This window comes from Poecile atricapillus, chromosome 24 (assembly GCF_030490865.1).
Source record: "Poecile atricapillus isolate bPoeAtr1 chromosome 24, bPoeAtr1.hap1, whole genome shotgun sequence".
Taxonomy (NCBI): domain Eukaryota; kingdom Metazoa; phylum Chordata; class Aves; order Passeriformes; family Paridae; genus Poecile; species Poecile atricapillus.
Genome location: NC_081272.1, coordinates 6,823,133 through 6,847,945, shown reverse-complemented (window position 1 = coordinate 6,847,945; position 24,813 = coordinate 6,823,133). Strand labels below are relative to the sequence as shown.

At 57.4% G+C, this 24,813-nt stretch overlaps 3 protein-coding genes across 3 annotated transcripts; 1 reads left to right on the top strand and 2 right to left on the bottom strand.

Moving 5' to 3' along the window:
* Nucleotides 1–1,442: 1,442 nt before the first annotated feature.
* Nucleotides 1,443–2,469, bottom strand: TRNP1 (TMF1 regulated nuclear protein 1). The gene has a single exon (XM_058856328.1). The coding sequence runs from the start codon at nucleotides 1,999–2,001 to the stop codon at nucleotides 1,516–1,518; it is 486 nt and encodes a 161-aa protein (XP_058712311.1). The 5' UTR covers nucleotides 2,002–2,469; the 3' UTR covers nucleotides 1,443–1,515.
* Nucleotides 2,470–5,026: 2,557 nt separating this feature from the next.
* KDF1 (keratinocyte differentiation factor 1) lies at nucleotides 5,027–14,109 on the top strand. The gene is made up of 5 exons (XM_058856321.1): nucleotides 5,027–5,074; nucleotides 6,258–6,431; nucleotides 8,362–9,469; nucleotides 10,283–10,357; nucleotides 10,965–14,109. Exons 3-5 carry the CDS (start codon nucleotides 8,380–8,382, stop codon nucleotides 11,045–11,047), a joined length of 1,248 nt encoding a protein of 415 aa, XP_058712304.1. The 5' UTR covers nucleotides 5,027–5,074; nucleotides 6,258–6,431; nucleotides 8,362–8,379; the 3' UTR covers nucleotides 11,048–14,109.
* A 2,470-nt stretch (nucleotides 14,110–16,579) lies between these two features.
* On the bottom strand, nucleotides 16,580–24,810 carry NUDC (nuclear distribution C, dynein complex regulator). The gene is made up of 9 exons (XM_058856325.1): nucleotides 24,650–24,810; nucleotides 23,446–23,523; nucleotides 21,415–21,615; nucleotides 21,065–21,148; nucleotides 20,590–20,703; nucleotides 20,009–20,203; nucleotides 19,354–19,437; nucleotides 19,143–19,261; nucleotides 16,580–17,391 (listed from the first exon to the last, which is right to left on the bottom strand). Exons 1-9 carry the CDS (start codon nucleotides 24,743–24,745, stop codon nucleotides 17,340–17,342), a joined length of 1,023 nt encoding a protein of 340 aa, XP_058712308.1. The 5' UTR covers nucleotides 24,746–24,810; the 3' UTR covers nucleotides 16,580–17,339.
* Nucleotides 24,811–24,813: the final 3 nt, after the last annotated feature.

Genomic DNA, 24,813 nt, shown 5'->3' with positions numbered 1-24,813 from the left:
AGGTCGCTCGCTGCAAGCACCGGGAGCCTCGGAGCGCGGTCGGGCAGCGGAACGGTCCCGAAGCGGCCCCGGTGGGAGGTGGGCAGTGCCGGTGGATGCGAGTCCCGGTCCCTTCCCGTTCTGTCCCCGCTCCGGCTGGAGCCCGAATCGCTGCCCAGGGGCTCTGGCCCCGAGCTCTGGACTCTCCGCCGAGGTTTGCAGGGGACACGTCAGGGCTGCCCCGTGTGAGTCCCAGTCCCAGCAGTGTCCCAAGGGCTGGGGTCCCCTCCCGGGGGCCCTGGAGCTCAGGAGGGGAAGGGGCCCTGCCCCAGAGTGGCTGCCCTGAACCCGCTGCCTTAAGGAGGGAGGCGACCCCAGACCGGGCTGGGGGTGCTGGCAGCAGACTCCTCCACAAGCTCCCCCAAACCTGGCAAGATCCTCCAGTGATCCCGGACTCTGAAGGGCCTCCCAACCCCAGGGGGGTTCCCAGAACCTGCTGGGTCCCCCCAGCCTCACTGTGCCCCCCCAGTCTGCCGGTTCACTGCACACCCTGGACCCTGACCCTGCAGGGTCCTTCAAACGTCACAACCCTCAGGGATGCTCTCCCCACCAAATTCCTCGGGGCACTCCAAGGTCTCCAGACCCTGCTGGGTCCCCTGGAGTGCCCTAGTACCACAGGGTCCCCTATGGAACCCCAAATACCCCAAAGTCTCTCCCCATCAGACCCCCTGGGCCACTGCTGGGGTCCCAGACCCTGCTGGGTACCCCCACCCCATAAAGTCCCCGAGACCCTGCAGGATCTCCCTGGCACCCTCGAGGATGCTTAAGCCCTTTTAACGCACTGGGTCCCATCCCACTGGATCCTCAGACCAGTTCAGGAGGAACCCCAAATCCACTGGGTTCCAGCCCATTGGATTCCCCAGACCCTGCTGGGTCCCCCCACCCCGTAGGGTCCCCTGGACCCTTCACACCCTGCAGAATTCAACTGTAACCTCAAACCCAGCAGACTCCTCTAAAGGACCCCAGACCCCATTGGGTTACCCCACACCAGGTGGTCCCCCAGATCCTGCAGGGTCCCCAAGGCCCCTCACACCCACCACAGTGCCCCGGACCCCAGGACTCCCGAACCCATCAGATCCCATCCCACCAGACTCCCCAGGACTCCCGAACCCATCAGATCCCATCCCACCAGTCTCCCCAGGACTCCCTGAACGACCCCAGGCCAAACCGGATCCCCGCATAGCACAGGGTCCCACAGTTCCACCCGTGAACCCACCCTCCACTTTCAGGGCTCCCAAACCCCCCGGAGTCCCCACGGCTCAAACCCCCTCAAGCACCCCAGACCCCTCCTCTCCCCAAACCTCCCTTGCCCCCACCCTTTAGACTTCCCAAGACCCTCGGAAGGACTGGATCCCCACCCCCCACCACCACGGGGTCCCCCAGATCCTGCAGGGTTCCCCAGATCCACCGAGGCGTCCCCCACTTCCAGAACCCCCCGACCCCCCTGGAGTACCGCAGCCCCGGCAGCCGCAGTCCCTAGGCGGAGCCGCGGCTGGCGGGGGGCAGGCGGCGCACGGGGGTGCCCGGGGGGGCTCCGCGGCTCCTCCCGGGGGTCCAGGGCACGCAGCTGCGCAGGGCGCGGGCGGCGGCGAGGAGCGCTCCGGGCCGGGGCCGCGGGCGGCGGCGCAGCCCCTTCTGCAGCCGCTGGCTCTGGGCTGCCAGGGCCAGCTGCGCCTGGGCCACGCCGGCCCCGAGGCGGCCCAGGGTCTCTGCGCGGGCGGCCAGGCGCAGCTCGGCGTGCAGCAGAGCGCAGTGAACCTGCCGCACCCGCCCCTCCAGCTCTGCCGCCGCCCGCCGCCGCCCCTCGGCCGCCACCAGCCTCCGCCGCGCCGCCGCCAGCTCCACCGCACCGGGACCGGGACCGGGACCGCCGCCGGGGCCGCCGGGGCCGCCGCGGGACGGGCGCTGCGCGTCGCCGCCGGCGGGGCTCGGAGGTGCCGGTGCCGCCGCTGCGGTAGCCATGGGAGCGGGAGCGGCGGCGGAGGGATGCGGCGGGGATATATAGCCCGGGGGCGGTGCTGGCGGCGGGGCTCGGCCCCGGCGGGGGCGGCTCCGGCACGGGCTCCGCACCGGCACGGGGGAAGGGGGTGGGGGACACGCGACCCCGCACCGGGACGGCGCGGCCCGGGGTTCGCTATGGACCGGCACTGCACCGGGGCTGGGCACGGCCCGGTACGGCACCGCTACGGGCTCGGTCCTACACCGGGCTCCGGTGCCGGCATTGATGGGACCCCGGGCTCGGTACGGTGCAGCCCTGGCTCGGTATGGCCCGGTATTCACCGTCAGGGCTCCGGGCTCCGCACCAGTACCGGGCACCGGGCTCGGTACAGCTCGGTGCGGCTCCGCCCCGGCGGCTCAGCGCTGGAACACGGCCGTCCCTTGGATGGTGTGAGGGAAATGCGGAGCTGGGGACGGGTGGGATCGCTGGGAAACGCTGAGAAAGTCACCGAGGGGTCACTGGGAAAGGCTGCACGGGGGGGCTGCGGCCGGGCTGTCACATTGTCACAAATTAACGGGATTAACAAAGCGGGGAGGGGGCTGGCAGGGGAGGGGGCTGCAGCGGGAGGTGCCGCTGTCACCTTGCTCCCCCCAGAGCCTGGGTTTGGGGTTCCTCCTGCTGGAATGTCATCCTCAGCGGCTCCATCTTCGTGAAGGTGCGTGGGTCTGACATCGGAGCGGCAGAGAGAATAGAAACCAGGTGTCAAGGTTTCATCCCACCCCCCGACTGGAATAAAAGCCTAAAAAACAAAAACCCAGCCTAAATCTGTTTCAGGCAGAGCCACATCCAGGCCTTCTGTGGATGTCGCCCACGGCGCTGGTGACATTTTTGCTTTCCTTACCTTAGGAGGAATAAAAACCCCTCATCTCCTGTGCTTTGCATCACATTCGTGCTCCTGCCAGGCTGCCACACGTCTGCCAGGCACCGGAGCAGCGTCAGCGGCCGCTGCGTCACCGCTCCGGCCCCCGCTGCCGGCTCGTCCCATCCCCCGGCCGCCAGCGCATCCCCCCCGGCCGGGCTCGGAACACGGCTCCGACATTCCCCGGAGCTCCTCAGGCTGCTCTCCAGTCCGGCCTGAGCCATCCTCGGCTGAACGATACAAATGCTGCTCTAAAATGAGGTGTGGAATTTGAGCGGTGCTGCTCCACCGTGGGGTTAAAGCTCTTCTCGTGCTTCTTCTTCCCCAAGCCCAAAAAGACCTGTGGGGACAGGCAGGAATTAAACAGAGCATCCTTCTCTCTCCTTTCTTTGCTCTGATTCGGTGGAACCCGGACCCCCAAGGGTACTCCCAGCAGGGGAAAGAGCCGGGTGTGTCCCGCCCTGAGCTTCCCCTGCTCCCCCAAAATGAAAGGCTGGAATTGCCGAGGTTGGAGGGATCTCAGGAGGCGCCGGCTCCGTCATTACCTGCACAGAAAATAATTCCCTTTTCGGGTCACCCCCCGTGTCTGCGCTGCTTGATGCCTTCCCAGCTCCTGCCCCTGCTCCAGGGGGAGCAAAGGACGTGGAAAGGGGGAGCAGCTGTGCCTGGACACGAGTTTAAGGAATGAGAAGATGAGCTGGGGACACTGGGCAGCGAGGCTGAGGGTGAGCCCCCAGAGCAGCCGTGTCTCCAGGCTGTGCCAGCACATCCCAGCGCTGAGCACACAGTGCCCGGTCCATGCAAACACCAGAAAAAGACAAGAAATGTCCCTGCCGTGAGGCACAGCCTGAGTCCCCAGAACCCTCCGGCACTGCAGGATTTCTGCTCGGGCTGTCGAGCTATTCATGATTTAGCAGAGGAGGCTGCAATTAGCAGCGCTCAGAATAAACCTCGGTGATGCAAAATCCCGGTGAGAACTTTGTTCTCCCTTTGTCCTCCCTTCCTTGGCAGTGCCCCAAGCACCGGGGTGGGACACGGGGGTGGGACAGGGATGGGACACCGGGATGTGACACTGGGGTGGGACACCAGAATGGGACACTGATGTGACACTGGGATGTGACACTGGGATGTGACACTGGGGTGGGACCCGCCCCGCCCTGCGGCCAGCACAGCCCCCGGGGCTCCCCGGGGACGCGGGGATTAGGGATGCAGGAGGACAGAGCCGAGGGATGTGCAGTGGCCTCGTCTCCAGCCTTTGTAAAGCCCTGAGCTGGGATGTGCTCCAGAAAAGCGAAGCCTCATTACAGGCAGCAATAATTAATGTCCGTGCCATCTCTCCCAGTCCCTCCCCAGGCTTTTCCCCGGGTGTCCCAGTTACCAGGGCAGGAGGGGCTCAGGCTCTGCTCTTTCATCCTGGCACAGTTTTAGGGAAGGAATCCTGCACCAGGATTTCAGGTTTAAGCCCCAGGACCCAGCTCCTGTCGCACCATCCCGGACCCACCGAGCCCGGCTGCTCTGCCCGGCCCGGGGGTCCCGGGGGTCCCGGGGTTTGTCCCGGGGTCTGTGCTCGGGTCTGTGCTCGGGTCTGTTCCCGGGTTTGTTCCTTGGTTTATTCCCAGGTTTGTTCCCGGGTCTGTTCCCGAGATTTTGTTCCCGGGTTTATTCCCGGGTTTGTTCCCGGGTTTATTCCCGGGTTTGTTCCCGGGTTTGTTCCCGGGTTTATTCCCGGATTTGTTCCCGGGTTTTTTCCCGGGTTTATTCCCGGGTTTGTTCCCGGGATTTTGTTCCCGGGATTTTGTTCCCGGATTTATTCCCGATGTTTATTCACGGTTTTTTTCCCGGGTTTATTCCCGATGTTTGTTCCCGGGATTTTGTTCCCGGGTCTATTCCCGATGTTTATTCCCGGGTTTGTTCCCGGGATTTTGTTCCCGGGATTTTGTTCCCGGGTCTATTCCCGATGTTTACTCCCGGGTTTGTTCCCGGGATTTTGTTCCCGGGATTTTGTTCCCGGGTCTATTCCCGGGTTTATTCCCGGGTTTGTTCCCGGGTCTGTGCCCGGTCCTGGGTACGGAGCAGCTTCGCCCACCGCACTCTGCTGTCCCTCGGCGCGGCCCGTCCGGGTCACGTGGCGCACCTGGCGCAGGTGAGGCGGGGCCGGACGCGCTCCCGGCTCGCAGGTAACGAGAGCCCGGCCCGGCCCGGCCCGGCCCCGGTGCTGGCCCCCACCCGGCCCCGGGCCTGCCATCAGCCCCGGCATCAGCCCCGGCTCCGGCTCCGGCCCCGCCGCCCGGCGCCTCCCGCCCGGCCCGGCCCGGGGGCAGCCGCAGGCCGCGACCGGCAGGGAGGGAGGGAAGGAGGGAGAGAGGGCCCGGCACCCCCGGCACCCCCACACCGGGATCCCCTCCGCCCCCGGGCTGTCCCCGCCGCGGAGCCTTCTCCCCTTCCCCGTGCGCGCCGGGATCCCCCGGCACAGGGACCCTCGTGTGCCCCGGTCCCGGCTGGGGACAGCCCCCGGTCCCGGCTGGGAACAGCCCCCGGTCCCGGCTGGGAACAGCCCCCGGTACCGGCTGGGGACAGCCCCCGGTACCGGCTGGGAACAGCCCCCGGTCCCGGCTGGGAACAGCCCCCGGTCCCGGCTGGGAACAGCCCCCGGTCCCGGCTGGGGACAGCCCCGGTACCGGCTGGGAACAGCCCCGGTCCCGGCTGGGGACAGCCCCGGTACCGGCTGGGAACAGCCCCGGTACCGGCTGGGGACAGCCCCCGGTCCCGGCTGGGAACAGCCCCCGGTCCCGGCTGGGGCCGGCTCTGATTGCCAGGGCTGGAAAATGGAGTGGGGGGCGCGGTGGGAGCCTGTGCAGAGCAGGACAGGCTGGGATGGGTCTGTCCCCTGCCGTTCCTGCTCCTCCTCTCCCCAGAAATCCCCCGTGGAGGACATGGTGGGGGCCAAGGTAGGCGGAGGGGGCTCTGTTTGTGCCCAGGTGGGTCTCCCCTTCTCTTTCCATTTGGGAGGAGGCAGTTCCTTGGCCAGGGGTTTCTGTCTCAAATGCTGAGAGGGAAGATGCTGCATCCCCAGGGATGCACAGGGAGGATGCTGGATCCACGTTCACTCTGGGTCAGGATCTCCATCCCTGCCCGGTGCCAGCAGTTGGGAGCAGGACCTTAACAGGTGACTTCAGCTCCTTAGGACACTCCCCAGCTGTGGATGCTTGCACAGAGCTCAGAGGAGCTGTATCAGTGTGTAAATCCTGGAATTCAGGAGGCATTCCCTGGCTGCCAGCAGCACTGGTGTGTATAGGCAAAGGGATGTGACGTTGTTCAGGAGATTCCCAACTTAACTGAGCTTTTTTAAAACTTTCCAAGGAAATCCCTCCCTCTGAACAATGAAGATCTTAGACCCTGGCTAACTCTGAGTGCTGCAGACCCTGTGTAGATCCCTCCTGGCTCCTCTGGAGCAGATGCTGAGCCTCTCTAGAGGGATCTTCTCCAGTCACTCACGGTGCCTGTGTGAGAGCAGAGGAAGCTCCCAACCATCGTGTGAGTAACACTTGGCTGTGGATTTTGGTCTGAGAGTTTATTTATGGCTGAGGGTTTTGGTCCAGCCCCTTCCCGTGCTGGGGAAGCTGCTGGATCGAGGAGCTGTGTCCTTTCTGTGCTCCTGAGGAGCTTTTCCACGTGGTCCAGAGCTCCCAGAAAGGTGAGATGGGAGTGGGAGAGCCCAGAGCTGTCTCTGCCACCTGTGGCTGCAGGTCATTTCCTCAGAGCTGAGATAATGCTCCTCTCTCTGTCCATGCTCTGAAACTCCAGAATATTGTCTGTTGTTGTATAAAGGAGTGTTGCTGTGCAGTGGAGAGGTTGGGTCTCTCAGTGAGGCTTTGGAATGAAAAGAAACATCCCAGGAAGCTCAAATGTTTTCATTTCATTTCGTGCTTTTTTCAGTCTGTTTTTTAATTTTGAACTTCATTACAAAAATGAGGAAGTTGAGGGGAAAAAACCCAACTTGTTCTGAAGTGAAAGCAATTAAAACCCTCCAGTGGTGCTGAGGTGAGGGAGCTCTGCCTGCTCAGCACTGAAATTGGAGCATATGTGGCTTTTTACTTTGCATATTGCCCAGAAATGTGCAAAGGGAGCTCCTGGGATGAATTTTCGGAAGGTAACAGAGCCAAACTATTCCTGGAAAGCAGTGGTGTGCTGTAAGTGCCTGGTTTTCAGTCTGTGCCTGTTCCTTTGTGGGGAAAATGTGACTATTGGTTTAAAAACCAGGAAAAAAGAGGCAATGCTCTAACAAGGTCTGACAGATTTATTTATTCATGCTTGAGGTGCCCTATAGAAAGTCCATGGTAAAGCAACAAGGACAGCCCTAAAACACTTGAGCTATGGCTGGGCTCTCACTGCTTATTAATTACCCTAATTAGTATTTAAAAGGATCTCTTGGAGGTGAAAGCAGCCAAGAAGCCTGGAAACCATGGAGAGTTTGGGGACCCACCACAGCCTGGGATAAAGGCAGAGCAGGAGAAGTGGGGAGTGACAGCCCTGACCTGACTTTCCTCACATCGCCCCGTGCTGAGCTTTAATAATGAAAAGATGAAGAAGAGGGAGGATTGAGGTGCTGAAGTGTGAAGCCTGGCTCTGTGCAGGCAGAACGTGACAGGGCACAGCAGCTCCCTGCAGACCTGGAGGAGCTGTGTTGGCACAGCTGAGCAGGCTCTGCTGGGGGATTGCTGTAGCGGGGTTTGCAAAGGTTTTGTTCCCATGGGGAGTGATTTGAGACCGACTTGTTGACAAGATCTTTTCCTTAATCCAGATGAAGACATTGAGTTTTCATAGGGAAGTCTTTGACATCACCTGACCTTAGCATGACTGGCAAAAATCATTAGTGTTGGTAATGCTGTCATTGCTAAATCCTCTAAATTGAAATAGCAGCAAATAACGTGGAGTTGGAATTGGCAGCTTGCACAATGATGGATTGCTTGTCATCTCCTCCTGGGCACGATGTGTTTTGAAATGGATAAGTGCTGTCAGGGCCCAGCCTAATCCCAAGGAATGCAAGACAAAGGGAAGTTGTTTAAAAAAAGATACTTTCCCTTTGGAGCCTGTCAGTGGCTCCACCTCCAGCTGCGCTGCTCCTTTATTGCTCTGGAGCCGGCTCTTCTTCCAGCTGTGTGGAGAAAACTCTTCTGAAGGTTACAGGGATTTTGATGTCTGAAAATAGCCCTTTTAAAGCATCCCTCTTCTGATTTGAGCATCCAGCCAAAGGAAGCAGCAAAGTTTGGGCAGTGGGAGAAGCCCGGAACGCGGGCCCTGAGTGAGAACAGCGCGAGTCCTGATGCGAAATATTCCCCTAAGTCACTGAAACGTTGACTTTGGGAGTCTCTGGCTGTCAGAGCCCTCTGTGCTGATGCACAGCTCACTGAGGTGGGACTGGTGATGAGTGGATTGCTCTGATTTGAGCCCTCCTGTCCTGCAGGTGCCCGAGCGCCGAGCCATGCTGGGCCGGAGGAGCCGCCTTCCCCAGGAGCTGAGCAGCCCCCGGCAGCGGGAGCAGCCCGGCCCGGAGGCCGTGCCCCTGCGAGCACGGGCAGCCAGGGACACAGATGTCAGCCTGGAGGTGTTCAGTGGCTCCACACCCGAGATCAAAGCCAGCCGCAGCCGGGCCCAGCAGATGCGGGACAGGAAAGGGCGCAAGGCCGAGCTCAAAGACTCCAACGGCCGAGAGGCTGAGACCATCACCTTCATCTCTGGGACAGCAGAGGCTCCCCCAAACCAGAGCTTTTGCTGCTCCTCCCTGTCTCAGGCCTGGAACACGTACAAGGCCGTTTTCTGTTGCATAGTGACGTGTGGGGGCTGCTTCCAGGACTGCAGTGTCTGCATTCCCTATCCGGGGCCCGCTGAGACCTCCACAGACGATGGGAAGAACGGAGACTACAACGGGCGGCTGCCAAACAGCCCCACCAACACCTCTCCTGCTGAGAAGAACGGGAACCAGATCAAAAAGTCCAGCATGGGCAGCAGTTTCAGTTACCCAGACGTGAAGCTGAAGGGCATCCCTGTCTATCCAAACAGGAACCCCAACCACCACCTGGAATCTGATTCCTGCTGCAAGGAGCTGCTGGAGAAGCCCTTCAGGAACAGCATTGAAAAGCCGCCGCTCCCCAGCAGCCACCGGAGCTCGGAGGAGTATTACTCCTTCCACGAGTCGGACGTGGACATCAGCGAGCTGAACGGCTCCATGTCCAGCCGGCAGATCGACGTCCTCATCTTCAAGAAGCTCACGGAGCTGTTCAGCGTCCACCAGATCGACGAGCTGGCCAAGTGCACCTCGGACACCGTCTTCCTGGAGAAGACCAACAAGATCTCGGACCTCATCAACAGCATAACTCAGGACTACAACCTGGACGAGCAGGATGCCGAGTGCAGGCTGGTCCGAGGCATCATCCGCATCAGCACCCGCAAGAGCAGGGTCCGGCCCCACATCTCCGTCCCCAGCCAGAGCCACGAGGACAAGTCCAGCCGGGGCAACGCGCCCGACAGCGGCAACGAGACGATGCTGGAGTCCATGGTCATCAGCCAGGACGGTACGTGGGGGTCCCTGGGTGTCCCTGCCTGCTGCCACGGGGCTGGGTCATCAAAGCCACGGAGATGTGGCGCTGGAGCGGGGCTGGAACCCCGCTGGGTGTTCTCCTGGGGTGTGTGAGTGGAGGTCCTTATGGAGAGCTCTGCTGCTCACCCTGTCTGTGCTGTGGGTTTTTTGAGCCTGTCTTTCCTTGCCCGTGAGGTTTGTGCTGAGCCATAGAGGGGTTTGTGCTGCTGCTGCTGCTTCTGCCTGTGCTCATCCAAAGGAGGCAGAAAAGCTGAGTCAAACTGAACTGGTAGGACCAGACGAGCTGCTTGTGGCAGAGGATGTCCAGTTACTCAGCTGGCTCTCCCATGTGCTGCCTGGCTAATGCCACCCTCAGACACCTCAGAGCCCAGATCTCCTCCACACAGTGAATATCCCTGCAAAAAGGAGGGAAGGGCTGTTCCACAGCACCAGTGCCTCCTGCTCCTTCCTCCTTGTGAGAGCAGCCTCAAGTGTCTGAGCTCCAGAGCAGGGTATAACAGAGTTTGTTTTTAGAGAAAACCTTGAGAAGCTGAGTGTGGGGGCAATGAGATACCCAGAAGTATGAGAGGAAGCCGTGTGGGTGTTGTGCTTCCCAGATTAGCAGAGAGGCTGCTCCTGCGTTTAAGGACACACAGCTCAGACTACCCGGACAACAGCGGAAGCAATGGGAGGAATCAGAGTCTGCCTGTGCTGTTCCCTGAGGGTGCTTCCTGACAGGGATCCTGAGTGCTGAGTCATCCATTCCACCATCCCTCACTGTCTCAGGCCCTCTTGTTTCTCGTTGCAGAGCTGGCCGTGCAGATCTCGGAGGAGACGGCGGCGGATGTGCTGGCCAGGAACATGAGGCGGCACAGCAGCGCAGGTAACGCACCTGGCCGGGGCCAGGGCTGCAGAGGGGTGCCCTGAACATCCCCTCTTTCATGTCCTCACCCTCCACAAAGGCTGAGCTGGCCCTGCTCCTCAGCTTCCCCTCGCTTCTCCTGCGCCTTGGGAGCACTGGAGCTCGGACACTCGTGGGTTGGTGGGCCTTTGTGACAAGGGCTGAAATCCACGAGTGGCACGTTCCCTGTCCTTGCACAGGACCTGAGCTGGGAGTTTTCAGTTTCTCTGTGCCTTGACACAGCTTGGGGCTGCATTTGGGGTGTGCCTGCCAGAGGTCACAGCTGGGTGAGACTGGCAACAAAAGGAACTGTGCAAAAGGGAAGCAGGCAGGAGTGTGGGGCTGCCCCGAGCTCTGATCCTCCCAAAGAGCAGCCCAGGCCTAAAGGACAAGTTTCCTCCTGCACATCAGCTCTGTCCTGGGAGATGGCTGCAATGCAGGCAGGGCTGTTCCTTGCCATGGCTTTGTGTGGCTTTCTCCTCCCTCATGGTACACAAAGCCTTTTGTGGCAGCTCCTTCCCCAGTGCCAGGCTGCTGTGCTTCCTCTGGGCTAATGGCACCGTCTCTTCTCTTCTCTTTGCTCCCCAAGGCTCTCCAGCCAGCAGAGATTCCTCTTTCCAGGACACAGAGACTGACTCTTCTGGGGCACCTCTGCTCCAGGTGTACTGCTGAAGGACCCGAGCAGCATTCCAGGGCTTTGCTGCAGCCACAATCCTCCTCTTTCCATGTGGAGTGTGCTGTGCCACGTTTGATTTTTGTTTTTCCCAGTCTACCCCGATCCTTATTGAAGCCAAATTCCTTCTGCTGTCTGAATTTCACTGGATGTTTTGGGTTTTTCGGACAATCAAGGAAGCAAACTGCGGAGCTGATGAACTTTGGAGGTGGAATGTGTGCCCAGGGAGGAGAAGATGGACAAGGAAGCAGCAGATAACTTGTGCTTCTGTGATTTCTGTAGAGCACATTTAGCTCCAGCAGCCTCAGTGGCTCAGCCCTTTCCCTGTTTCAGGACCTCTTGTACAGTTCCTGCTTCCTGGCGTTGCCTAAGTGAGCTTGGATAGGGAATGACCGTGTGGGGTCTCTGCTGGTGCTGATGTTGGGGTGCAGGCTGAAATCCTGCTCTGTGGGGACCCAAATCTCTCTGTGGGGACCCAAATCTCTCTGTGGGGACCCAAATCTCTATTTAAAGTGCCTGTGTTGGTCCCACAAACCCAAAGTCAGACACCCATGGTGTTTTCAGTAGCCAGATCTGCCTTTCCCTGCTGACCCTCGGTGTCATCTCCTGCTGCCTTGTGAGGAGCAGGTTCAGGTTCTGGGGTTCATTTCATTTGTGGCCTCTTGGCTCATCTGGTGCCACAGTGCCAGTGCTGGGGGCTGGGAGGGGGCTCGGCTGCCCCTGCATGAGCAGACCATGGGGATCAGCTCTGCCAGCCTGCTGTGAGCCCTGCTGTGAGCCCTCCCAGGAGCACACAGGCCCTGCCAGCAGCTCTCCCTCACCCTGCCAAGCCCTCCATGCTTCCCCTGGGACAGCCTGGAGCAGGGCTGTGGCTCCAGGTGGGCAACACTTGATTCACTCCTGACTTTTTGTGCTTCAGACCTTGGGCTGTTCGGCTAGAAAAATCCCTTAAAAGTGGTTTGCTTTGACAGGAAAAGCTCCTGAGCGTGTCTGCAGAGGGTGTGTGAGGCACTGCTGGTCCCTTCCTGTCCCCGTGGGCACTCAGCACCTCGTCCTTCCCTTTGCTCCTGTCTGGGGGAGGCAGGAGATGGGGCACTGCTGTCCCCAGGGCAGTGCCAGGTGGCCTTGAGGGCACAGCAGGAGGAAGCTGCATCTGTGGTGTTGCCATTTATTTGGTTCTTTATCACAAAACAAACACATCAAGCCATGGGATTTGTTTGGAGATTTGGGTGCTCTTGGACATGGACAGAAAACGCTTCGTTGAGTTTAGCAGCCACAGGATAAACACAGCCACTGGATTCTGGGGAGAGGGAAACCCAAACAGCCCCCGAGCTTCAGTGTGGATGATGGTTTTGTGCCTCAGTTGGACTGAAATGTGCCTTAATTGAATTGAAATGTGCCTTAGTTGAATTGAAATGTGCCTTTATTTTATTGCCTGTGATTGTTCTTCAGAGGTTTGGGCAGGGAGGAAGGATTTAATTCCTCTCAGGAGCTCTCAGGCTTCTTGAAAAGGCCAAAACCCTTTGAAATGGACAGTTCCAGTCCCTGTTAGAGCCTGTTTTTGTAAACCACTGGCTCTTTTCAGTGTGCTTCCAGAGATCAGGGGCATTACTGAGACCACACCTGGAGACACTGGCAGAGAGAAATATTTCAAAGATGAAGAGAAGAGACTGAGCCTTGGATTTAGCTTCCCCTCCCTGCTTTGTGTTTGAAGCTGTTGCTTTATGAGAAATGGAGTTTATTCAAGGAGATGACTTGAAGCAAGGCCAGGCTGGGACTCCCAGGGGAGCTGTGTGAGGTCACCTCCTTCCAAATGCTGCCCATCCTGAGGGACCTGCTTGGCTTCTGCCTCTCCTGGGTTTGTACATTGTTATTTGGACAAGTTTCCTCAAAGCTGTGTGCTGAGGCGTCCCTTGGGTCACACTGACACTGCTCTGTGGGCTGTGCTGTGGAGACAAGGGCTGAGCTGCACTTGCAACGAGCTGCAGGCGCTGCTACAGAGCAAATACACATTTTTAATGTCTAGGCTGGGAATGAAGAGTGAGTGTGTGTGCATTAAACTGGAAAAATACCCCCCAAGCCCCCAGAAAACTCACTAAGAGGAAGACTGTCAACTCGATGGTCCCTGAAGCTGGTTCACCTGTGGTGTCTTATGGGATTCTTTTGCACTCATTGGCCTTAAATGTTCTGGTTTGATCTTTTTTATGAACTAAAAGTTGTGCTCTTTACCTGTGCTGTGACTTCTATGTTCCTGTTTTCATCAGCTTGGGGATCTGGGCTGGGGGTTGCTCGTAGGGAGGTGGCTGATTGATTTTCCTGCATTTGGTAGCTGCAGGGGGATGCTGAATGCCAGGCTGGTGTCTGGATGCAAATGAAGGAGCCTCTGGGGAAGTGTTTGTTGACTTGCAGGGAAACCTGGACCTTCCCTGAGCGGCGATGCTGGAGCTGAGCTCTGGAAAAGCTGAGCCTGGAGGGAGAATTTCCACCTTGTCCCTGTGATGTCAGCAGCTCGTGGCAGCAGATGTGGGGTTTGCTCCACAGGATGGGCTCGGGGATGGAGGGTGGCCCAGCCTCTGACCCTGTGACTTGAAGGACCAGTTCTGCACTTCCCAATTGCAGCACAAATCCCAGGATAACCTGCAGGGCTCCATTCCTGGCCACTGACCTTCCCTCACCCTCCTGGGGCAGGGGCCGTGGGGGTTTCCCTCTGGTGCACAGGACCAGGATGTGTTTCCTGGGAGGATTTCAGAGCCATGAAAAGGTAAATGCTGCCTTCTCTCGGCTGGGAAGGGTCTCTGGGGATGTTTTTGTGTCTGGAGCCCCCAGAGCAGCTGGGTGGGGCCTGTCAGCCCAGCTGAATTCAGCAGCTTCCCCTTGGAGTTTGCTGCAGGGGTTTCCTTGCTCACATCCACACATGGAATGAATCCGTGGGGCTTTTGCTGTGGATGAAGCTGGCTTGGCTCTTGCTGGAGTGGTTTTTGCTCTGAGCATTGAGTGTTCTGCTGAGTGACCTGACTGGGTTGCCCAGGTGGAGGTCTCACAAACACGAGAGCCTTTCCCTGGCCACACACCTGTGCAGGTGTTCTCTCTCTCTCTCTCTCTCTCACAGGCACTTCCTTCTGGGAGCCTGACTCAGCACCTGACTTTTCCTGAAGATGTTGTTTGGTTTTATGGGGCTGGGTTTTGGCATTAAGGTTTTGGCATTTGGCAGGAGAGTCTCCAGAGACTCCCACTTTGTCGGTCCTTGCGATGCTGTGACCTCAGAGGGGTCCCTGTCCTGCCCAGGTCCCCCAGGATCGAGTTAAGGAAGCTCAGGAGCTCTGCAGGGAATGGCTGTAGGGATGTTAAAGAAATTCCTCTCCATATCCACACCCTGAGCTGCTGAATTATTTATTTCAGTGTGGCTTAGACATTAGGAAGCAGATGGATGGACCCTCAGTCCTTGCAGTAACAGAGCAGCTGGGGCTCCTCCTGAAACTGCACAGCACCATCCAATACTCGCTGTTCCTCTGCCCTTCCCTGGGGTTCTGCTGTTCCATCGCTCTTCCCAAAGCACTCCTGGAGTCTGGGATATTTCCCAAACGCTCTGAGCTGCAATATTCATTAATGAAAGCTAAGCCAGAAGCTGCTGTTAAGGACAAAAACCCAAATGCCAGGCAAGTCTTTACCCTGCAGAAAGCTCACTGCAGAGCCTGTGGTGCCTGCAAAAGCCCTGGGCAGGTGAGGAGCTCCAGGCTCTGCCCTCCGGCTGGTGGCAGCACCGAAACGGCTCCTCAGGTGACCTGACACGGGTGTGGAAAGACAAAAGGACCTTCAGGACATGTCCCTGTCCAGCTCCACCCTCCTGCTGTGCTGGGGCTCACCACGGCAGGGATGTGCTCCCAGGGTTTGGATCCCAGCGTTCCTGTGGTGCTCAGCATTCCCTGCCTGGGCAGGAGGACAGGGCCTCGCTCGTGGTCCCTCAGGTGGGGTTTGCATTCCTCAAACCTGGAGCTCAGAGCCAGCAGCTTTATCCCAGGGAAAGCAGCAGGGTGATCCCAGTTCACTGTGGCCTGGGGAAGGTGGTGGTGGTGGGGGATGTTTGCAGAGGACAAGGCCAGCAGTGAAACACCTTCTGTTCCGCTGGCCCAGGGGCTGAAGTCCAGGGGCAGCTCTGGGATCAGCCACGTTCACAAACACAGCTCGGGCATTCACCTCCTCCAGGGGTCAGCCCAGCAGGGATGGCCCCATTCCCCCAGTGACTCCTGACTCCCAAAACCTGGCCCAGCTTCCCTGGGGCTCCTGGTGCTGCCTTTCCTGCGTCTTCTCTCAGCTGCCACCAGAACCAGCACATTTGGGATCTCCCCAAGGCTGCCGTGGCCCCACAGTGGCTGAGGACAGAAGAGCCCCAGGATTCTGGGGACACTCAGGGAGCTCTGCACTTCCAAAGGACAAGGACAGCTCTCCCACCGTGCTCCCAGCCCCAGGAGCTGCCAGGCTGGGCTCAGGGTTCTGCTGCAGGATCCAGGGCTGAGGAGGAAACGGGGAAAGAACAAAGCTGCAGGTTGGGCTCAGGGTGGTGCCGTGGCCTCTGCTGGTTTGTGGCTGGGCTGGTGCCTGCCCGTGCTTGTCCCTGAGGAGGGGCTGGTGCTGGGATGTGGATTCTGCTGCAGGTGCAGGGTCTGGCCCTGCTCCCCCAGCTCCAGCACCGGCAGGGAGCAGCACAGCAGTGACAGAGCTCATCACACCCCAGAGCGGCTCAGCCCTCCCAGCTCACCTGTCCCACAAACCAGGGTTCACTGCACAGGCAGGCAGCTCATTCTGGGGCTAAAACCTTCAAATCCAGCATAGTCTGGCTTTTTTTACAAAAACAGGAGATGCTGCTATTCTACCAGGGCCAAAGCAGGACAGGCAGGTGCATGCAGGGAGAAGGAAGGTGTGTGTCAGTGATCTGTGAAGATCTGGGCCAGAGCACTCCAGATGCAGCTGCCCTGATCTGGGTCCACCCTCAAGGTCACTGCTGTGCTGGGTGGGGGCTGCTTTTTAACCCAGGAGCCTGTAAAACTGAGAGCCTTCATGCCAGTGGTGCCCTGCTGCTCAAACAACAGCCCCACCAAGCCAGGTGCTGCTGCTTGGACTTTGCCCAAATGGGATTTTCAGCCGTTTGTGCCCATCCCTCGGGGAGGTGCTGGGAGTGTTTGGGGGAGGCAGAGGGAAGAGCCAGAGCAGCAGGGATCTGGGAGAGAGCCCAGGATTTCCTGACACTCTCCTTGTTAGCTCGGCATAAAGGAGACCTGGGGCAAGGGTGGCCTCCTGGTGCGGTGAGGTGCCCTGGAACAGCCACCCTGGGGCAGTCCCGAGGGTTTTGGCTGGGAATGGGGTTCAGCAGCGCTCCTGAGCAGGACACAGCTCTCACTGCCCCTTCCTGAGGGAGCCACACACCATCAGAGCTGGGAGCAGGAGGGCTGTTCACAGGCACGGCACCCCCTCCTCCTCCCTCCCAGCCTGGATCCCAGATCCCTTCTGCCAGAGAAACCACACGCTCTGCCCGAGACATTCCACTGTTTTCCTTTATGTTGCACTGCAGTTTAAGGAAGAATGAACATGCAGAGTGATGCCACCCGTCAGCGGGAGCTCGTACACCACGCAGCTCTGGGAGAGAGGCAGGAGACACTCCCAGCAACAACAGCATCCCCAAAGCCCCCCCACATCCTCTCCCAGCCACAGACTCCAGCCTCTCCTTGCTCCAGGACAGCAGGCTGAGCTCTCCAGCTGTGCTGGGAGCCCTGGAGTGCTCCAGCTGCTTCCAGCACAAACAGGAGCAGCAGCAAGGAGAAGCAGGGTCTGTCTCCACTGCAATAGCTGGGCTTTTAAACTGCTCTTTTCCCTTCCCAGGAAGGCAGAAAAAGATTTATTTTACAAAATAAACTGACCCTTATTTTTCACAGGAGAGCAGGAGGGAGTAGATCTCGGGATCTTTGCCAGTGGCAAAGAGCAAGCGAAGCAATACCTTGAGGATTTATCCCCAAACCTGTCAGGTCTGGCTCTCCCAGCCCTAACCCCCTTTTTTGCTCTAACCCCTCCTTCTCTCCTCGCTGCCCTTTGGGAATTGTGCCAGATGGCTCCTTCTGGAGCTGCTCTGGGGCCCTGCCTTCTGCTCCCCAGGACTCTGAGGGTGACTCCACACAGGTGCCTCCACAGCAAGCTCGGGTGGGGGATGCTGAAATTTTACTTGCCCAAGGTAAGGAATATCCAACCATACATATCCTGCCCCATTCAATGGGCTGACTGAAAGGGGGGAAGGGGGACAGCTCAGTTGAATTTAGCCTTTGAAAAGTCCATTTCTGGATGCTGTTCCATGAACCTGCAAGGAAAACAGAGACAAGAGTCTGGGTGATTCAGCAGGGGCCAAACAGCTCAGTCTGGGGAAGGAAGGATTTCTGCTTCCTGCACTGGAGGGAGGGTTCTGCTGAGCTCCTTGGGACACGTTCCCAGGACCTTCCCTACAAACACCTTTCCCTGGGGTCAGTGGGAGCAGCATTCCTGCTGGTTTAGCAGGTCAGCAAGTCCAGACACACGGGAACTGTTAATTATCAAACACACCCCCTTTACTGTTACCTCTGGGCTGGACACGTTGCAGCCACACTGATTTAGGCTGCCTAAATCAGCAGATTGAGGGGCAGAGGGGAGATGGTGAAGGCAGATTAGGGCTGAAGCTCCAGGCTGACATCTTTACTGGGAATACAGGGAATATCCCCAGTGCTCTGACAGTAAAAACTCGGGGACGACATGGCCAGAGGAATCTGTTTTCAAACCAGATGGAATCTGATTTCAAATGTACTGCACTCCCAGCAGAGGGGATCACGGAACGGTGTGGGTTGGAAGAGACCTTAAATATCATCTTGTTCCCACCCTCTGCCATGGACAGGGACACCCTCCAGGGACTATCTGGACTCAGGCTGCCACATTGGGAAGTTCTGAGGGCTGTGATTTGTGCCCAGGAGTGCCCAGTGCACACAGAGGCTCCTCTGCTCTGCTCCCCAAGGGACACAGCACCTCACAGCCCTGTGGAGGACTCACACACAAGGTGCAGGTAAGGGCAGCTTGGTCTCCTTTGTGTTCCCATCTCAGGGCTTCCCCTGGAACGCCCCCATAGCCCAGGGCCACCTGTGCTGTGAGGATCCTGTCCTTGTTTGGCAGCCAGGAGAGCTCCACTGGCAGACATCAGCACCCACATGGGTGTCACTGAGTCTCCTTTGCCCTGGACAAAGTCTAAACTTCCTCTCCATCCTTTGCCAGCCAAACTTCCAGAGCACCAAACAAGTGACCCTGCCAGTGAGGTGTCCTGTGGCTCCCTGGGAGCAGAGGGAGCCATCCCCCTGACCACCAGGGAAGCTCTGCTCAAACCCCTCTCAGCTTCACAGAGAAGCTTCTACAGATAAAGCCAAGGGGAGCAGGGAGACAGCTCAGGCACAGTAATCCTTCACCCAGAGATAAGGTGTGGGGCTGCTTGCTGAAGAAGCTGCGTGACCCAGAATTGCCTCCACACCTTCCCAAATGGCCTTGGGAGGTCCAGGAGTCATTTCCCTGCCACACAGCATTCATGCCAACCAGGGCAATAAAGCCATAAAGGCGGCTTGGGGACAACTGTCTGGGGGTGAGGGGAGGGAGGGAGGGAGGGAGGGAGGGAGGGAGGGAGGGAGGGAGGGAGGGAGGGAGGGAGGGAGGGAGGGAGGGAGGGAGGGAGGGAGGGAGGGAGGGAGGGAGGGAGGGAGGGAGGGAGGGAGGGAGGATGGATTAGCTGGCTACTGAGGGAGATTAGACCCCAATCAAGACCATGGTAAAGTCCAGCAGAGGTGGCACCTCCAGTTCTGAACGTGCCTTCTGGACATGAAATCATCAGGGTAAGACAATCCCAAAGCCAGGCTACTCCCAGATCCTCCCAGCAGGCTTTTACAGACACTGCTGGCTGGCCAGCAACACAGTGACTGTGCAGATGTGAGTGTGGCTAGCACTGAAGGCCAAGCTGCTCCCTGTTCCCTTATTTGTGCCAGAGAGGAAGAGGAGAAGGTGCTTGGGAAGGCAAAGCCATGCAAAGGAATGAGCTGTACCCACTTCTTCAAAATATCCTGCTTCTTCTGTTCATCAGAGGTGGGCAGCCCCATGGATTTCTGTCGTTGGTCGTACATCATCTTCTCCACCATGCTGCGAGTTTCGCTGTCCAGGTCTGACAACTGAAAGATCCAAATTAGATCCAAACTGACTCTGGGCTCAACTGGCCTAACTGCTGAGCAGGCCCTGTCCCGTAAAACAGAAGAATTCTTACCTTTGAATTCTCTGGATTGATTTTCTTGGTGTTGATTTCTGGGTCTGTGGAGACCAGTTTGTTCCACCATTCCATTTTGTTGATCTAGAGGACAAAGAAGCAAAACCAGTTTATCTTTCTTGGACTTGTTCTACGGTTCTTAAGTCTCAGTCACAGGAAAAAAAATGATGGAATCAAGCTTTATTTGACAGTTTTCTAAATATCAGTAAAATCTGAACAGAGATAAAGAATATTTTTGTTTCAAACTACTTTAGGCAGCCTAAATTTTCACAGCTGGGAGATCTGAGAGAATGTCAGATGTCCTGTTTGGCATGACAAAAATGGGATTACAACAAACCACCAGGAGAGGCCCAGAGGGGACACAAGGAGGGACACAAGGAGCTCTGTCCCTGGATTTTTGTGTCACTGACAGATGTCAAAACACACTAAAGGACAACATTAAAAGGACTGATTTCCTTCCAGCTTTTCCTGAACTGCTGAGAAATACACTGGATATCCTGGAATAGCTGAGTAAAATTAGGCTAAACACGGGGGAACTTAAACACCCAGTACCAGTGGCAGCACTGTAGCCAGGACAAGCACGGTGGTCCTGTTTTAGCTGAGAGCCCAGAAGAGGCAGCCCAGCCTGAATCCTGCCCAGCCCATCCTGCTTTACCTTCTCCAGGTGCACTGTGACTGTTTTACCATCCTCAATGAGCCAGGAGCTCTCCTCCACCTTGACCTCATTGAAGAGCTCCCCATCAATGAGAGGAGGGTGGCCCTTGAGGCCGACCTTGAGGCGGCGTCTCTGGATATCGACCACCACGTCCTTGCCCTTCAGCCTGAAGCTCACCTTGAAGGGGACAGCCAGCTGCAGCAAAAAGGAGCAGATCTCAGGAGCTGGGCAGGGAAATCCCTCCTTACCCTCCCAAGCTGCTGTTCCATGTTCTGTTCTGCCTTGGTTTCACCTGAGCCAGACAGAGCAGGGACTCCTTTCCTTGAGGTACTGAGTGAGCAGGAGGTGAAAGGAAGGGACCATAAAAAGGGAAGCAGATTTTAATGCCTACAACTTAATAACTAAAACTCCAGGGAATTTTACTGAGTTACCAGGCTCTCCCCCAGACACAGAAACATTGTTGTTTCCAGCAAGCTTCCAGAGGCAACTGAGACACGGGGAATTGGCTTCACCTCTCAGCAGCACCTGCTCTCATTGCCTGTCTCAGATTCCTCAGATCCTGGTCACAAAGCACTACTTACATCCAATTCTGAAAGAGTCTGTGTCCATCTGTAATTTGGGAGGTCAGCTCCATTGCCAGAGTTGGGTTTAAGTTTTCCTTTATCCTTCTCATCTTCCTCTTCATCATCTGTTCCCTAAGCAATTCAAGAGTAAAGAAAAGCTTTTCCAGTTTCCACTACAACAACAGCTCTTAGGTTTTATAAGGATTGCAGGTCACTTGTTTGTATTTTATATCCACTTAAATTTAGCTCCATAATTAATAGCTGCTTCTGATAAAACATGACTACAAGAAAAAAATAAACCAAAAGCCCTCTGTACTGGCACATTTAGGAATTAAGTGTGTATTAAAGCCAAATTTTCTAATTTGTATTTTCCAAGTGTGTATTTTGGACAGGGCTTGGAGCAGCCTGGTGCAGTGGAAGGTGTGATGAGCTTTAAGGTCCCTTCCAACCCAAACCATTTTAAGATTCTAAAGTATCTCCAGCCGAGTTTTACCTGTTTGTTGGAATCTGAAGACTCCCCTTCCTCCTCTGAGGGTTTCACTGGGACACCGTTACCCTGCCCTTGTGCCTCTTTCTTCTGTTGGAAAAGAGAAGAGCAGGAACACGCTCAGCCAAGAGCTGGCACTTTGTGTCACCTCCTGAGCTGGCACTAGATGGCCTCAGCCTTTCAGCTCAGGCTGAGGAGCACCACTCACTGCATCCCACGTTGGAAAGAGGGAATTTTCAGCCCTTACAAGAGGAACTGCCAGGGGGAACTCCTCTCACTTGGACAAAGAGCAAGCCTGAGCCGTTCCTGAGAGCCACAGGGAGGACAGAGGCACCTGCAGACCCCCAGGCTCTCACCTGCTCGATTTCCAGCTGCAGCCTCTCTGCCTCCTCCTCTGTGAGCTCCTTGATGCGAGGCTCGCTGGGCTGCTGCCCGTCCCTGGCCAGGCGGGCGGCGCGCTCGGCTTTCTCGCGCCGCTCGGCCTCCTGCCGCGCCTTCTTCTCCCTGCGCTCCTTCTGCGCCAGCTTGTTGTGGTGGCTGAAGGCTTCTGTGATCAGCTGGGGGTTAAAAAACACCAGCCACTTCAAACTCTGCCTCCTGAGGAGCACAGGACATCTGCTCAGTCACACAGATGCTGGGAATTTTCCCTTCATCTTTGCTCAGGTTTTGGTTTGTTTTTTTTTACTGAAAATCTACAGATTTTTCAATTCAAAAAACAGAGGAAGTGAAAAGGGAGGGAAAAAGAGAAAATTGGAAATATTTAAATGTAGTCCTCCCTAGTTAGACAGAGTATGTTTCCAGGAGATAACAGTGAAATGAAAATCCTCCACTTATTTTGTCCTTTGTGCAATTCCAGCAGGATGAGCTGATGCCCACCCCAGCCATCTGAAGCTACTCCACACCTCCAGGACAGCTGGACACACCAGATCCAACTTTTTACCTCCTTCTGACCTCTCCCACACCTGGAGCTTTTCTCCAGAAGGAGCCCAGTGCCATGACTTAGAGGAGAAATGCTTGAAACACCCCATGTTCTTACACTGAGCGGTGAGTTCCTCCATAAATTTTTTGTTTCAGCCTCGCCTCCCAATTCTCCAAAGGTTGTTGTGACTCTGGGAGGCAAAATCCCAAGGTCTCTGATGCCAAGGGCCACGTGCTCAGCGGGAAAGCTGAGTACACAGGCAGGGAGCCAGAGAATTGCCCCAGGGTCGATAAGGCCAGGGGTGCTGTGCAGAGCAGCACGTAGGTGAGCTGAGGTCTGCCCCAGAAAACAACAGAGACAGACCCTCAGAAAGGAATTAGAGAGGGAAAATTTATTTATAAACATCCCAGGAGCTTCGGGGTGGGGGGAAAACCCAGAACCTTTTCCAAGCAAACTTAAGTTTGTCAGCAAGCACTGGGTATTTCTGCTCTGCTCTACAAACAAGGTTTGTTTACACAGCTCAACTCCAGCGGCTCCTGGAGTACAGAATGCAAAATGTGCATCCCCCAGGACGTCCCAGCCTGTTCCCAACCCCATCATCCATGGTGAGGAAACTCTTCACTGCCTGACCTTGTCCATGTCACTGTCCACACCTCCCTCACCCCACACAAACCTGCTGAAATGGCACCCAAAAAATGCAGTGCCTTTCTCCCCCTCTCCTTTCTCCTTCGTGCCAAGGGCTCAGCAGGACTGGGGAAGCAGCTCCTGCCCCGTTTGCTGTGGGTGCCACGGTGTCAGAGCGCTTTTCCAGGAGGCCAAAAAGCGTTCTGACAGGTGCCACCACCCAGGGGCACTGAGCCCTTTCTTCCACAGGCACACACTTGCCAAGGACAGTAGCCACTCTGAATTGCCACTCCAGTGGGATCACACAGCCCCCAGGAACGGGAGAGATTCGCTCTCTGTTCTAAGAAAAGTGACAGTAGGGTTCACCTTTCTTTCTTTCAGAGAACCACGGGATGTTTTGGGTCCAAAGGCCCTTAAAGCCCCTCCAGACTCAGCAAGAGCTGCCCTGCAGGAGATGAGGATGCTCCATCCAGGCTCCCCAGCCCAGCCAAGGGGCAGCTGCCTGTGCAGAGCCGTGGACTTTGTGCTTTTCCTGAGCTGAACAAACGAGGTAACGTGGGGTTATCACCTGCTGTGTCACCGTTAAGTCAGTGTGTCTGGCAGCTTTGCTTTCCAAACTAGCCTTTGGCCAGAGCCTGGCCAGAAACCCGTGCTGTGCCAGCAGCCCAGCAGGGAACTGTGTGCTCCTCACCCCTGACAGGGGCAGCTCTGGCTTTCCTTCCCTCAGGAGCTGCCCACCTGCCCCCAGAAGCTGGGAGCTGTCCAAGCAGGGGACCCTTGGCACGGCACAGGCACGGGTGGGATGGAAGGGAGAAGAGTTAAAGGCTGAAGGTTTATTTGTTACCTTCTCTGCTACTCCGTCCTCTCCCCCGGTGAAGAAATCCGTCTTCCTCCTCAGGAAGCTGAAGAAGGTGTTCACGAGCTGGGGAACAGGGAGAGGGTGCAGAGAAAAGGAGCAGTGAGGCCACCTCGTGCCTCTGCAGCAGCTTTTATCCTTTGTCCTCCCCATCTGTGGCTGTGCCAGCATCGCCCTGGGTCCAGCCCCGTGAGCGCTGCCTGAAGAAAACCCAGCTCTGCAGACCCAGCCCCTGGACTCCCAGCTTGCAGGAGAGGAGTTTGTGTGCTTTGCTGCAGTTTATTCCAGGCTGTTATCCCAGGCAGGGATGGATTTACAGATGCAGACACACCTATATCCCATATATAACACACACAGACCATACTGTGCTTCTTTGCACACCTAAAAGCATGCAAAATCCTTATTTTTACAGCTGCCAGGGATCACCAGTGAATGAACCAGCAGCTCCACACCCCCTCTAGAAACCCACATTCCCCTTGGACCTGGCTGATCTTTATTTCCCAGGAATCCTGTCCCGCGGGGTTTTCACTCAGAGCTTTGCCACAAGACGAGGGGCTGTTACAGGAACACTTTTATAAAGTTATTTGTGAGGGGGATGTTCTCACACCCTCCTGAGGGTGAGGGCCTGGATCCTGGAGCCCCCAGCAGAAGGATCAGGGATCAGGCTGGGATCAGGCTGGGATTTGGGATCAGGGTGAGATCACAGTGGGATCAGGCTGGGATCAGGCTGGGATTTGGGATCAGGGTGAGATCACAGTGGGATCAGGCTGGGATCAGGGACCAGGGTGAGATCAGGGAGGGATCAGGGTGGGATCAGGGATCAAGGTGGGACCAGGCTGGGATTTGAGATCAGGCTGGGATCAATGTGGCTGAGCAGATCCCGAGCACGAGGGGATCCCAGGATCACGGCCGGGCCTCACGGGGCTGTGCTGGGGTCTGAACGGGGGTGCTCGGTGCTGTCCCGGTCCCGGTCCCGGCCCGGGGGGCTCAGGGCGGCCCGGAGGCGCCTCATTAACACCGCGCTAATTAACGATGGGGCTGGCGCTGCCGGGGCCGTTATCGGCGCTCCAGGAGCAGCGCACGTGCGTCCCCTGCCCCACGTGCCGGGGCGGGGCCCGAGGAGGCCGGGCCGCTCCCCGCTCGCTGCTCCGCTCCTGCCCGCCCTTCCCGCTCCCGCTGCCGGCGGCGCTACCTCGCGCACGCCGCCCTGGTGCTGCTGGGCCATGGCGAGCAGCATCCCGTCGAAGCGGTCCTCCTGCTCCGCCGCCTCCTCCGCGCTCAGCCCCATCGCGCCGCCGCTCCCGCACCGGGCCGCCGCCGGAACCGGAACCGGAACCGCAACCGGCGGAAGCGCGA